Below are 14,749 nucleotides of genomic sequence, written 5' to 3' on the forward strand. Positions count from 1 at the left end.
AGAAGGATATTAACAGGGCACCTGGCTGGCTCACTCGGTTAAGCGTCTGCCTTCCTCTCAGGTCATGATCCCAGGGTCCTGGGATTGAGTCCCATATCGGGCTCCCTGCTCTGTGGGGAGCCTGCTTCTCCCTCTCCTCCCCACTTGTGCTCTCTCTCACTATCTCTGTCTCTCTCTCAAATACTAAAAAAAAAAAAAAAAAGAAGAAGAAAGGATGTTAACAGTGTCACATGCTGCAGAGTTCCAAGAATAGGAAGGTCAGTGGTACCTTGCAGGCACTATTTTCGGTAGGGTGGTGACATGGGCAGTCAATTTGCAGAAAATTATGAGATGAATGAAATTAACCAAATCTAACAACAACAAAAATTAACCCCCAATGAGATAGATATCAACTCTAGAAGAGCAAGGACCTAATTTTATTATTTTAGAGTTCCCTCTTCTATTTCTTCTCTCTTCCCTCCCAACTAGAGTAATCTGATTTGGTAAATACAAGATGCTGAGTTAAATGTGAATTTCAAATAGCGAATAATTTTTAGTATAAGGATGTCCTAAGCATTGCAAACCCTCACTAGAAGTGTGCTAAATTGGGGACAGTGGAGGGGATAAGAGCACTCTCTGGAGTCACTGCTTTAGTCCTCACTCTGCACTTAGTTATATGGCCGTGGGTGAGTTAACGCGAACATTCTGTGCCTCAGGCGAACAGCTTGGAACAACTGGGATAATAATAGTAACCGTAATTAGTAGTAATAGTCCTTTGGGGATTATTGTGAGTTGAAGTCTCTAAAGCATTGGGCGTGGTGTTTGGGACAGGCAGAGAAATCAATACCTATAAGTAGGGTTGTCAATTAAGGGAACAGCACTAATTTATATGAATGTGAAGGGGGAAAATGTGTGGGGTTTGTGTATTGGATGGACTTGCAGGTCCACCTGGGGACAGTTAATAGCCAAAGTATGCAGGCAAATGAAAGTATGTAGCCTAGAATTTTCAAAAAAGGGAGGGGACGGGATCCACGGAAAACCTGCCCACTGATCCCTCTTACCAAAAGGAGTGGAGTCATTACACTTATGGGGACAGCCTTGAGACGTCAGCACCCAGGTTTGAGCGTAGAGGTCTCATGACCATCTGATGACCACAGACCGGTCGCGGCCGGTTCGGTTCTCCAGGGCTGGGGAGTGTATCTGCGTGCAAATCCCAGAGGTGCAGCGGGACTGCCCGGGGCGGGGCGGGCGTCGGGTGGCGGAGTTCGCCCGCGAGCGTGGGAAGAGTCAGGTGCGCGCGCCAGTCGCGGTCCGCGAGCAGAGCCGGGCACTGGCGGAGGCTGCGAGCGAGCGGCGCGCGCACACTCTGCGCGACTGACGCGGCGATGGGACACCTGTGGCTCTTGGGAACCTGGGGCCTCTGGGGGCTGCTCCTGTGCGCCGCAGACCCCCGCGCAGGTAACTTCTCCGGGGCGCCAGGGAGGCGAGCAGAAGTCTGTGCAGACGCAACTCCTGCTCCCGGGGTCGCGGGAGAGGAGGGACTGACTGCCTGGCACCAGCCCTGCGCCAAGGCTGAGGGTGCGGCTGCATGGCGATCCTGGGGACCTACCTGGGACCCGGGACCTGCAAGGCAGGCCTAACAGACAGACAGAAGAGAAGAGGGATTGCTCTTAAGACGTAAGAGTTACTGCTTGAATTATGGAACTTCACTGCCCCCCCCCCCCACAAGTGACTCAATTGAAAAAGACACTGAAACTTGGCTGGGGGTGGAGGTAGGGGACAAAATCTGAGTCCTCTCTCTTCTCTTCTTGGGTGCCTTTCCCCCAAGGAGGGAGGACAGTGTCCCCCAGTAGGACAGGAATGGTGTCTGTGGCGGGTGTCAGTCCCTTTAAGGGGCAGCTGCCCTCTGCCTTCAAAGTAATACCCAGGAGAGGGTTGGAAGAGACTGATAAGATAGAAACTGGAGTTGTCCGTGGAGATAAGGGAGGATGAACCTGAGATAGGTGGAGAGCAGCACGGTCTTGGAGATAGGATCCAGAGTCCTCGCTGGAGTTTCCTCCTCTTGGCTGTGGGCTGCTCGAAGTTATAAATGTGCCTGAAGCAGGATCAGCCTTGGAACTCTTGGCAAAGTCAGACCCGTAGTACAGAGACATTTGAAGTCCATGCTAAGCTTTTTGCGGGCAGGAATGAACTATATGATTATAATTTTTTAACCTTTTCTCATACATCTATTTCAAACAGTCATTTCTGTAGCGCTTCTTTTTGCGTCCACTTCAATTTTTCCACCTACTTTGAGAATTGTTACTGATTCTAACAGTTACCAAATTTGTACAGCTGAAGCAGAAAACGAACCCTTTTAGCCACTGTGTATCTTTGAGTTGTCAGAGAAGCAGCTTGCTCACTCCTGTGTTTTGGATAGGCTCCTCCCTCTTTCTAGAACTCTCTCTCTCCCATAGTTGGTCCAATCCAGCTATTCATATTTGCCCTCCAAGATGCAGCAGGGACACCCCTTCTTTCAAGAAGCTAGTAGGACCCGGGCAGTGTGGATGAAATGCCCTTTCTTGGTCACCCATGACCCCTGTGCTCTCTTGTCACTCCATACTGTCTAAGCTAAGCTTTTGGAAAGTTGAGACTGTTAACACATTTTTATATCCCCAGGACCCATACACCGTTCGTTGAATGAATTAGTGATCATTAGAGTAAGAACTTACTCAGGAGGCTAAAAAGATCCCAGAAATTATCTTTCCTGAAGTCTTACCCTGTCACAGAAAACAATTTCTTCTTAAAACACACCATTAGCTTTTGTACCTGGACTATTCTTTTCCTTTTCATTTATTCTTTGCATTTCTTATGTGCTTTTATAATGAATGACTTATTTCTCCAGCGTTGTCTGCTGCTGTGTGGGCTGCTAACTGTAGTTACAGACCTGCAGGAGTCCCACATCGGGCTCCCTGCTCAGCGGGGAGCCTGCTTCAAGCCTGCTTCTCCCCCTCCCACTCCCCCTGCTTGTGTTCCTGCTCTTGCTGTGTCTCTCTGTCAAATAAATAAATAAAATCTTTATAAAAAAAAAAGAAAATGATCATGGATTATTCCTGCCCTTTGTGGCACCTAAGGTAGTGCTTTGCCTAAAGCCAATGAGCATTAATTAAGTTAATGATTTATTTCCCTGTCAAGTCACTGGTTAGTAGTAGAACCACAAATAAAATACGGTGTATTTACTTTCAGTCCTATAACCTTCATGATGTTTTTCTTACAACATGGTAAGATGTGGTACCAAATTTGATGCTTGAATTGAAGTACTTGATGCTTTTACCTTTACTGTGTTTTAATATCTTACAGATGGCTCTAAAATAATTCCCAAAGTCACAGAAATAATACCTAAATATGGCAGCATAAATGGAGCGACAAGGCTGACTATCAAAGGAGAAGGTACGGTTGCCTTTTTTTTTTGGCCAACGTTGAGGTATCTTAAAGACTATTTCACATTTAGACATTTATGGTTTAAAAAAAATCCACAAGAGTTATTTCTCCGTCTGGCCAGAGTAGTAAAACTCTACCCCTTTGACAGCTAACAAAGTCCCCAAGAGTCTCTTACCATCTGAATTCTTATTATAATTACTTGCTTAATTTAACTCCCAAGATCTGGATTATAATGACTGAACTGAAAGAAATGTCTTTAACCCAACTTTGCAATTATTTGCTTTGTTCTTCATGGGTCTAATAACATTTAATTTATCTTTATATGAAATATAACATTTGGGGGGCCTTGGAGGTAGAATGTTTAATAAGAGGAAGTGATGGAGAAATAGAATGTTAATGAAGGCAGAAAGGCAATTGAAAACAAAACTTTGGATCCCTTCTCCTGCCACACAGTCCTTATCAAATGCTTCATCAAAGCATGGGTTATGTATGACTCTTTCTCCTCGCCTGGTCTTGGGAGGAAACATAGTAGGCAAGCAGTGAATTTATTTAATGAGCAGCTCTTCCTAAGATTAAATAGAAATATGTGGTTCTTTTAGCCCGAAGGTCTTCACAATCTAAATAATAGTATTCAGCTTATGAATTTTTGAAGGATAGGAAAGAAAAAAAATTAAATACAAAAACTATTATTTAGTCTATAAAATCAAAAGAGAAATGAGGTTTTTGGAGTTAGAATTGACAGAGCAAGATATTTACATATTCTGTCAGATATATAGAAATGTCTTTCAGTACTTCCAAGTAACATTTCTGCTGAATGCAATCTCTCAGTGATACACTTAAAATGGTTTATGCCTCTAAATTGTGAAGAATATATTTTGGATTAAAGTTTGGTTCTTTTTGTTGTTGTTTAGAGTTAAACACCCAAAGGCAATGTATTTGTTAAAGACTATTTTAAAAGTGTCTTTATCCATAGTTTCCTTGTATTGCAAATTGCTGTTAAGATAGTGTGCTTGAAAGCTATTAGGTTTTTAACAGAGATTTAAAAGCCTTGAGGAAAAGGCCCAGATTAAAAAAAAGCAAAACAATACAACCACTCAGCTGTTTCTTTCTGCTTGGAGACCTTAACTCTTTCTGATCCAGGAGCCAAGGAGTTTAAGTACATAGACCCAGATGGCCCTTAGTTATAAATACAAAACAAAGCATTCTATTCTCAAGGCATTTTGGAAGAACATCTTTATGAATTTAGCTCTAACCTTTGCTCTTTCATGGACTTTCTGAGTCACAATATATCCTTGTCACTGGTGTCATGGTGAATTTCTAGTGTTCTCATCTGTCTCAATTTCTGAAGGCTCTTGACAGAGAATCATACAACAGTTAAATCCTATTGGAATGGCAGATGCGTGCATATCCCCAGCCTGATTTGTCTTACCACTTCTTGCCTTAGCCACACATTGTAGGTGACTAAAAATGTGTTAGTATGTGTCTTTCTCAGAGGCTGAGTCTAAATACTATTTTATATAGGTTTTCAGGGCCCGTGATATTTACAGAATGTGTATAGAACAATGTAATTAATTTACAAAACACACTAGACCTCCAAAGCTGCATGAATGTGCTACTTGAACAAAATTTATTTGGAGGAACTACATTCACATAATACATCAGTGCTGTCTCGGACCCACACTTCATGTTTAGAATTGCATGCAGAGCTAATTTATTAATCACACAAGAAAATTTTCTAAATGGAATTGTAACTACCAGATGATTACTTAAATAGTGGTCCCATACAACTATAAAAAATGTTTTATTTTTGTAAAAGTCATGATGTAAAAATTAAATGTTCTAGAAATGTTTGACTTAGAAAGTGAGTTCTCTGAGATTCCACCCTCTGGAAAGATCTTTTAATATTTTGGTGTATCCACGTGACTTTTGGCCATTTCCACACATCATATTCACTTTTACAGGCAAAAATTTGCTACTGTGTCACTTTGTTTTAAAGGCTGTGCTTCAGGAGCCAAAGCCATAATTTTACAATTATGATCCCCAAGTTAAAGTGTTTTGAGCACTTTATTTCCACAATCGTGGAAATGATTGTGTCTCCATCTAAGAGGATTGATTTAATGAGGAGTGTTATCATTTTGATTATTAGTTCTGGAGTGTTTCTTACTTTATACCTGTATTTCTCAATTGTCTTTCTAATAGTTCCCTTTACTTAAAAAAAAATAAGATGGAAGGAGTAGTATTTTACTTTTAGCTTTTTTTCCTAGATATTTCCCTATTGCATATGTTTTTGTCTAACTGAAGTGTTGAATGATATATTTTTTTATAATGTTATGGTAAACACAGGGACTTTGGTCCAGTCTGACTGGGTTTCAATTCCATCTTTGCCCTTCCCACTCTGTGACTGGGGCAGGTGACTCCCCTAAGCCTCGGCTTCCTCATCAGTGAAGAGGGATATTAATTCCTACCTGTTGGGGCTATTGTGACTATTGAAAAGGATGATGTATCTAAGGTACCCATAGATATTATCTGTTCCATAAATTAGAGCTATTTTATTTTTATTATTTTGCTTTATTATTATCATTTTTTTGTATTTATGTTATAGGTTTTGTTTCATTCTTTAGGAATCACCCTTCATCACACTGTACTTTTCTTTCTCATTGTTTTTAATGTTACAACTTTTTGAGTAGGTTTATACTCTCTCACCCTGCATTTTTTTAACTAGAGAAATTCAAACAGCCTGCATGGTACATGGCAACTGCTGGCTTCAATGACACCGCATTTTCCATGATAGCAGCACAGGCTGCTATCAGGAGAACCAGGTTTGTGTGCCTGGCAAGTCTTGTCTCCAGTTTTTATGCAAAAGAAAAAAATACATCAACATGCCAGGAATTTCCATCTGAAGCCTCAACCTTTTCTGTATCCAGGGTACACCCAACCTTTCCTGTAATCTTTGTGCTTTGGAGTACTTCCAGAGGTATCTTCTTTATACCCAATTTTTAATTTAGAATTATACGGTTTTTTTGGAATTCTTTTTAGAGATGATTCCTTTGTATTGCTTTTTAACTCTTTGGAATTAGCTAAAAAATTAGAAGTATTTCTATAGTTTTTTAAGCAATATTTGTAATGACAATATTTACAAATCTTATTGATTTGGCTCATGTTTTTACTTCTGGGAGATAGGTCTATATATATATATATGACATAAATATGTAAAAAATATATATGACATACATATATGGCATTAAATATATGTATGTGACATTTAAGTATATATATGACATTAAAACAACTCCTAAGCAAAAAACAATATCATCTTTTGTTGGTTTTGTTTTTTACAATTGTATTTGTCTCAGGAATGCTGAAGAACAGATCTGTGTTGCCGTACCAATTTTGTGACATGTGCCTAAGAGGAAAATAAATACATGTATCACATCCTGAGCCATCCCACAAGTAAAACTTTCCATACTTTAGTTAGTTGCCAACAGCCCTTCTGTGTATTTCAAACTCAACGTGAACGCCAAAGATAAGCAGAAGTTGGCAAAAGGAAAGAACAGGTTTACAAGTAACTTGCTTTTCTGTGTTTTCCTGTATCTTTTCGAAATTCCATTTTAGCAGTAACTGCTGTCCTAGAACCAAAACTTCAGATTCAATGCAAATATCTTTCACATTAAATTGATACTTATATTTGTACTTTAGCCTATATTGGATGAGTTCTGTTTGGTTATGGTTTGAGCTTAGAGGAAGAAGTGGTGTTTATTAAAATCCCTACCTTTTGTTGAGTTTCTGCTTACTTCTTCTACCTATAAAGGATAGGAGAAGAGCTAAGAACCTAGGATCTGGAGGAAGTTACATATGGTAATGGCTAATAGCTTTATAATGTATGTTTTTAAATATTGTTTTTCTCCGAATTATCACAGGTGCCAGGTTGACATCTACAACCCAGATTTGAATCCTAGCCACCCACTTATTTCTGTTATTTATCAAAAGGGATATTAACACTGAACTTAAATTTCAGAATTTTTGTGACCGATAAAAAAGCAAACATCAACCGAGCTCTTAACATATGAGCCAAGCACCATGTTATGCAATATAATAATCCTCATTCGTCTTCCTAACAATCCAATAAGTAGGTGATTATGGTCATTTTCTTTTTTTTTAAATATTTTATTTATTTATTTGAGAGAGAGAGAGTGAGAGAGAGCACAAGCAGGGGGAGTGCCAGAGAGAGAAGCAGACTTCCTGCTGAGCAAGGACTCTTTCCCAGGACCCTGGAATCATGACCTGAGCTGAAGGCAGATGCTCAACCGACTGAGCCACCCAGGTGCCCCTACTCATTTTTCTGATGAGAAGACTAGGAATGAGAGAGTTCATATCTAAAATTTGAAGGCCCAAAGTCATACAATAGGGACATGCCGGAGTGGGATTCGAATCCAGGACGTTAGGGTTCCTTTAAAGAGCACCATCCCAAACAAGCAGCTTTACTAGAGCTAGAGTTTTAGGGGCTTTGGCATTTGATGAACATCTGGCACAGTGAAGTCCTTAAACTAGGCAATATTTATGTTTTTAATGGACTTTTTAGAATGCTGAAAATGTTCAATAATTAAAAAGCAATCACACCACAATTCAGCCACTTCAACTATTAAAGGTTATTTAATGTGAACACATAAGGTAGTAGTGATTTTTTTCTGAAACATACTGCAAAACTTCTCGACAATTGAAAGTCAATACCTAATATTATTTATTTTTTCTAACATAAGTAAAAAAAAATATATATATGTACATATATATATATATATACACATAGAATTTAGAGTTAAAGCTACATCTTTCCTGGCTTACTAATTTTATTATTGTACTGTGGAACAGTATGCACTGTAGGTAATTAAGTTCTGAAATTCAAATAGCTTATAAATTTACATTAATGACATGGATGCAAAGGGAAAAAGTTTTCATAATTTCAAAAGTATTGTTAGTCATCAGTTTGGCAATAGTGGTGTTTTAATGTTAAGCACTTACAATATTTAGAGAAAAGTAATATTTAAAAATACACATACTTTTAGAACTCAGAATTTAGGAATTTTAGATTTTGAAGTGATCAAGGCAAAAATGTTTATTTACTAACTTAACTTTATTCCAGAAAATATTATAACATTGACAACTTCATAGATTTACTCTGCATATTAGAATATTATTAAGTATCTTTTAAACATTTTTATTAGGAGAATATTTAAATATAGGATTTACTCAATAGAACAGTATCCAATTAATCTTAACCATAGGTTTTAGTTCTTGGGTTTATTTTGAAATTGAATGTTGTTCTAGCAATATAAAATACTTTTATGTGGCATAAAATTACTTAATGGATATTTAACTACTTCCAAATCTAGTTTTGAATTTTCATGTATTCATAGTAAGATTAAAATAATCTTCATCAATTAAAAAATAATTTTCTCCTCTGTTTCACATCATCCATTTCTCTGGTTCTGTTGAATCACACACACCCGTTAGCATGCAAACATAAGGCTATTTCACCAACCTGAAAGAAGGCGAGAGCAAAATCATCAGGCTTCCTCTTGCTCCACACCCCCTTCTAACTACCATCCAAGTCTCTGCTTCCCTTGATAGTAAAACTCCCCCAAAAGGTACCAGTATTTGTTCTCTTCACTGATTATCCTCCAGTCCTCTCTTGACCCCATGCCAATCACTGAACAGCATCTTCTCTGCTGCCCCTCGTCTATATTCTCAGAACAGCAGCTAGTGAATCTTGGAAAGTGTAAGTCACATCATGCCATGCCTCTGTTGTGAAGCCTCCAGTACTTCCTCACTCATAAAAATAATCTGAATGCCTCAATTTCTGGTCTCATCTCCTGCCACTCTCCTCACACATATTTCTTCAACCATGCTTGCTAATTCTTGAATCCAGAAACATGCTCCCACCACAGGGCCCAGTGAACAGCATGTTCCCTCTCTCTAAAATGCACTTGCCATAGGTATTCTCCTGGCTTACTCCTTCCAGGAGGTTTCCTTGACCATTTATGTCACATGCCTCCTATATTCCAGGAATCGGGTTGGGAGATCAGAAACAAGAAAGTCCTGGAAAGAGGCATGTGAAGGTTGTATGAGCACAAAACATGCAGATCTATGTCTCAGGTTAATTCCTACAAGAGAGGATCCCCCACAGAGGAAACAGAAAAACCAGGTTGACTGAATGACTCATCCAGGAGCTTCTCTCTTTGGCTCCCTCAATGCTTGTACAGTGGGCCCAGGAGCAGAGGGGCCACGGGGTGAAGGCTGTGCATGGGTTAACACCATGGACTTTCTTTCACCAAGGCTAAGCTACCCGCTGCAGTTGCTGAATAGCTGGGCTGGCCAGTAGCAGAGACCAACACTGAGCCCTCAATAGGGGCCATCCCTCAAGAAGTCCACCACTTACTTAGGGACAAGTTGACTGCATGACTCACTCCCCTTCTCTCATTGAAAGAACAGAGATACATCATTGCTGGAACAGATACTGACTCCAGATACAGCTTTTGCCTTCTCCATCCACAGTGCCTCTGCCGGGCCCATCTTCTGAGAGCTTCCAGAGTCTGAGTTACTGCCAGGAGACTCCATAAAATAGTGCCTCAGAACAAGGAACACATTTTATAGTAAAAAAGTTGTGATTATGGACCCATGACCACAAAACCTGTGTCACTCTGAAACATGTGGCCTAGTAGAATGATGGAATGGTCTATAAAAGGGAAGCCTAAGATCCCAGCTTGGGCACAACATCTTGTGGGATAGGATACTGGCCTCCATCATATGCCATATGCCCTGATCCCATGGCAGATACATGCTACTCCTTTCTGATAGAACGCATGGAGCTGGAAGTGAATGGTTACTCTCAGTCATTATCACTCCCAGTGATCTGGAAACTGCATCTGTTTTTCTGTCTTTGCAGTTTTAGATTCTGCTGGCTTTGGGTCTGAGTTTCCAGTGAGAGAATGCTTTTGCCAGGGATCCCTATATGGGCTCCCACTGAACTGAAACTACCATCACTAACTGATCAGTTTGAATTCATCTAACATAATTAGTAGCCTACCAGAGATAATCAGTTCTGATGATCATGAAGAGGTAGGGTAGCTTTACCTAATGGAGATAGGGAAGAATATATCTGGAATTCAGGGTATTCATGGGGGTATCTCTTGGCTTCCATGTCTAGATGACTGTGAATAGGCAATTATAGCAACCATAACCTAACAAGGGTAAAGCAGCTGAGGACTCAGACCCTTAGGTTGAAGGCTTGTGTTGCTCCATCAGCTTAAGTGCTGGTTAAGGGTAAGGAAATCTACAATGGGTGGTAAAGAGGGGGTACGGTGAATATTCATTATAGCCTCAGGACCAGTTGTATCTTGGTCCACTAACCCGCTTGTATTAAATCGTTAGCAGAGCTTTTGGCTGGTTACCACCTTGGAGACTTGATACTGGATTATATTTAAAATGTGGGGCATGAGTGTGTCCATATGGTGTGAAAAGTCAACTGTAAGAGATGCCTTTTATATTCAGCTTCACAGTCTCTTGTTCTCACCTTTAATTCTAGTCACAGCCATGGCAGACAGTCCCCCATAGACTGTGACTCAGTCTATGCTTGCAGCTCTTGCCTTCTGTTCCCATAGCACGTCTTTGTCTACTGTCCCAGGGCTTCACCTATGCAGTGACTTGGGACATTGGAACCCCTATGGCATATGGGCATATGTGCAGCCTGAAAGTGCAGGAGAAGCTATTTCCTCTGGAGAGCCCCCAACTAATGGGGACAGGATTTGATGAAGAAATCTTTGATTCTTTGATTCCGAGAGGCAGTCCATATTTTCCTTGGAAGTTCCCAGCAAGATTGTGCTCCAGCTGTGCTCACAGCCCAGGTTTTCTTTCTTTAGGTCTTACTCTCTTTTCTCCCAAAGGGGTCACTATTCAAATAAATCATATGCTTACAAGTCCTCACCTCAGATTTTCCTTTATAGGAACTCAAGGTAAAGATCCCATCCCTTATAAAATACTGTTCCCCTCATCTACTCTTTCTATGCCATTGGGCCTCCTTTTTTTCATAGTAGTTATCCTCAGCAGACATAGCATCTGATGGGGAGGGTGGGGAGAGTCTATTTTCTCCAGCCTCCACACCCTACCACTGGAATATAAGCTACTCAGTTCTGCGCCTGGCAAATAATAGGTTCTCAAGCATTACTTTTGTGAAGAAATGAATTGAAGGTGAATTTTTATGCTTCCAAAAAGGATTACAATCATAACGATAAATATAAAATAGGTTAACTGCTTATTTCAGTACTATTCCTTATTATTTATTGATGATTCAATACTGAATGACAATTGTTAGATCTTTGAAAACAGAATTCTTTTTTTTTTAAAGATTTTATTTATTTATTTGAGTGAGAGAGAGAATGAGAGATAGAAAGCACGAGAGGGAAGAGGGTCAGAGGGAGAAGCAGACCCCCCGCTGAGCAGGGAGCCCGACGCGGGACTCGATCCCAGGACTCCAGGATCATGACCTGAGCCGGAGGCAGTCGCCCAACCAACTGAGCCACCCAGGCGCCCTGAAAACAGAATTCTAATAATAATTCAGTGTTTTTACTTTTCCAGGTTTTGCTCAAGCAAACCAGTTTAACTATGGAGTTGATAATGCTGAGATGGGAAACAGTGTGCAATTAGTTTCTTCTTTCCGATCAATTTCTTGTGATGTAGAAAAAGATTCAAGTCATTCAACTCAAATTACGTGCTATACTAGGTTTGTTTTATAGTATGTTTATTAAGAGCATTTTTATGATACACATATTAGTATTATATAGTTTTTTATATACTCTGGCTATTATAATATTTTCTGAAGATCAGCTATTTTTTATTTCATGATGTTTAGACTATTTTATAGCTTTATTATATTCAGTTGTAATGTTCTTTCCACATATTGGCACAATAAAATAAACTCTATATCCTCTCCCAGGTTATTAGAGCTGTTATCTTATAATTATTGATCTATTTCAGAAGATAAATGGCTACTATTAAATTGTAATGATGCTCCTCAAAATATCAAAATTATGCTTTCCTGTCCAGTTTGATTAATTTCATTCAAAATCTTTACATAGTCATTAAGATTAAAGATGATCATTTTGTATAGTGACATTTCAAGTTCTTTACCATCAGTCCAAAATGATGTTTGTTAACTAACAACTTATGGGAAAAATTAATCATTTTAAATGGCAACTTTTAATAATAAAACAGGTAGCCCATTTGCCAGAAGATTTCATCTTTATCAAGCTTGTTGGCTGTTTTTCAGCAGCAAAATCTTTCTTAGAGAGAAATTTGATCAGAACTTTTTTTAAAAAAAAGCGTAACATAACAGTACCAAGGTGATGTATTACTGTTTTAAATGGTTATTCCTACATTTGTTACTACATTCGTTGTCCTTTTCAGTAAGCACCAGTGCACTTAGAATAAGCATTTGCCTGAGGTCCATGATGTTAGAATCTGCAGTACAGAGTTCAGGATGGAGATCATCCGTAATTTAGAATGGAATTCTAATAATTTAGAATTCTAATAATATAGAATGGAATTTAGCTGTACATCAATTAGAATTTTAGACACTTTTTTTTTCAAAAATGACTTGTAGTCTGGAACAGTATTTTTCCTTAATAGTATACATTAAATAAAAGGGTCATTGCATTCCTTACCTGTTCTTCATTTGCTTTGCAGAGCAATGCCAGAAGATTCCTACACTGTGAGAGTCAGTGTGGATGGGGTTCCTATTACAGAAAGTAATACCTGCAGAGGTCGCATCAACAGCTGGGAATGCACCTTCAATGTATATGGGAATCTCCTCTTTTACTTTTGGATGATCAATCTTGTGCTTGCTTTCTTGCTGAACTGGGCTTTTATTTTTTAATTTTATAGATTGTTGTCTATTTCCATACTAAAAATACACTAGCATGTAGTGAATAACTTCACTCAGTTTTAATTATCTTCTATGATAGTGGAATCTCTTTTATCATTTCTTGTTTCCCTCTTTAGATTAATTTTATTAATGAATTAAACTTTTATACATTAAATTTTTTTCTTGTTCACACTATTTTTTTCTCTTTCTCCATTTCTACTCTGAGTTTGATTTTCCTTTTCTTCATTTTAAATAGGATCATAACTATTTTTCCTTTTTTTATAATTTCTAATGCAATGAGATAAAATATGATTGCACATAGTGTAGAAGTCATTCAAAATTTAGTTACCCTATATGTAGATATTTACAATAATACATTTCTTCTAAGGACCATCCCATATATTTTTTAAAATTATGTCTGTCTATCAAAAGTATTAGAGTTTCCATCACCCTTGTGGGCTCCCTGAGATTCTCCTCTCTCCCCATTCCCATTTGGTGTCACAATTCTTAAGAATTTACTTGCATTGCTCTAGAAAATTATCATTAGCTTCCTTACTAAAACTTACTTTGATGGACTTTTTCCAGGTTTTGCTTCTGTTTTGCAATGTGCTTTGTTATTTCTTCTTCATAGGCTTAAATAAAGGAAGACTTTCTATAATTTTATTCCCCCAAATTCCTAAAAGTTGTTAAGAGAGAGCCTTATTACTAGGGTTTGACTTACACTGGTAACAAATGAAGATTAAATATTAAAATTCCAAACTAAAAATGTTGAAATGAAAGAGAATTTTTAGTGGATAAGGAAAAGATCTTGAATAAGCAGAATAATAATATTCTAAACTTTATTTTTTATATGTAAAAAGAGGTATTTTGACAGTCATATTGTAGAATTATTTAAATGTAAATAATGTTAGAAGCAGAGATACTAGCTTATTGACAGTATTATTTTACAGGCAAAAAGTTTCAGAACCCCAACGATAAAGAGCATCACACCTTTATCTGGGACTCCAGGTCTGTTATATGACAGCTGATACAATATCTTTTTTGGTTTCTGGTCATTAATTTAATTTTTAGTATATAAAATTATTATATCTGATAATTTATAAATAATATATTTCTGATTATGCAATAACTCCCAATATTATTTCAAAAAATGATTTTCAGTGGTTATATCTGAATCTGCTATGAAGTATTTTACTATCCCCTTATTGGACATTCAGCTGGCTTCCACTCATTACAATTATAATTATACCAGTTTATAATCCCAAAAGGAATATGTGAGAATGCCCTTTTCTATAACCTTGACAATTTTAGGAACTAATTTTTTCAAGTATTTATATGAAAAATATAGTAGCTTATTTCTAATTTTTCTAATTCTTGATTTATGCAATTAAATTTACTTATTTATGTATATTTATTGACCCTTTGTATTTCTTCTTT

At 38.1% G+C, this 14,749-nt stretch overlaps 1 protein-coding gene across 1 annotated transcript in view; it reads left to right on the forward strand.

The window, feature by feature from the left end:
• Window positions 1-1,301: 1,301 nt before the first annotated feature.
• PKHD1L1 (PKHD1 like 1) overlaps window positions 1,302-14,749 on the forward strand; it is a 153,898-nt gene continuing 140,450 nt past the window's right edge. The window contains exons 1-5 of the mRNA XM_025871506.2: window positions 1,302-1,437; window positions 3,319-3,408; window positions 12,028-12,172; window positions 13,135-13,243; window positions 14,263-14,320. Coding sequence (XP_025727291.1) covers window positions 1,365-1,437; window positions 3,319-3,408; window positions 12,028-12,172; window positions 13,135-13,243; window positions 14,263-14,320 — 475 coding nt within the window. The 5' untranslated portion in view covers window positions 1,302-1,364. The remainder of the gene's footprint in view (window positions 1,438-3,318; window positions 3,409-12,027; window positions 12,173-13,134; window positions 13,244-14,262; window positions 14,321-14,749) is intronic.

The sequence above is a fragment of the Callorhinus ursinus genome, unplaced genomic scaffold, assembly GCF_003265705.2.
Source record: "Callorhinus ursinus isolate GAN/ISIS: 27379988/994484 unplaced genomic scaffold, GSC_fseal_2.0 scaffold5, whole genome shotgun sequence".
Taxonomy (NCBI): Eukaryota; Metazoa; Chordata; class Mammalia; order Carnivora; family Otariidae; genus Callorhinus; species Callorhinus ursinus.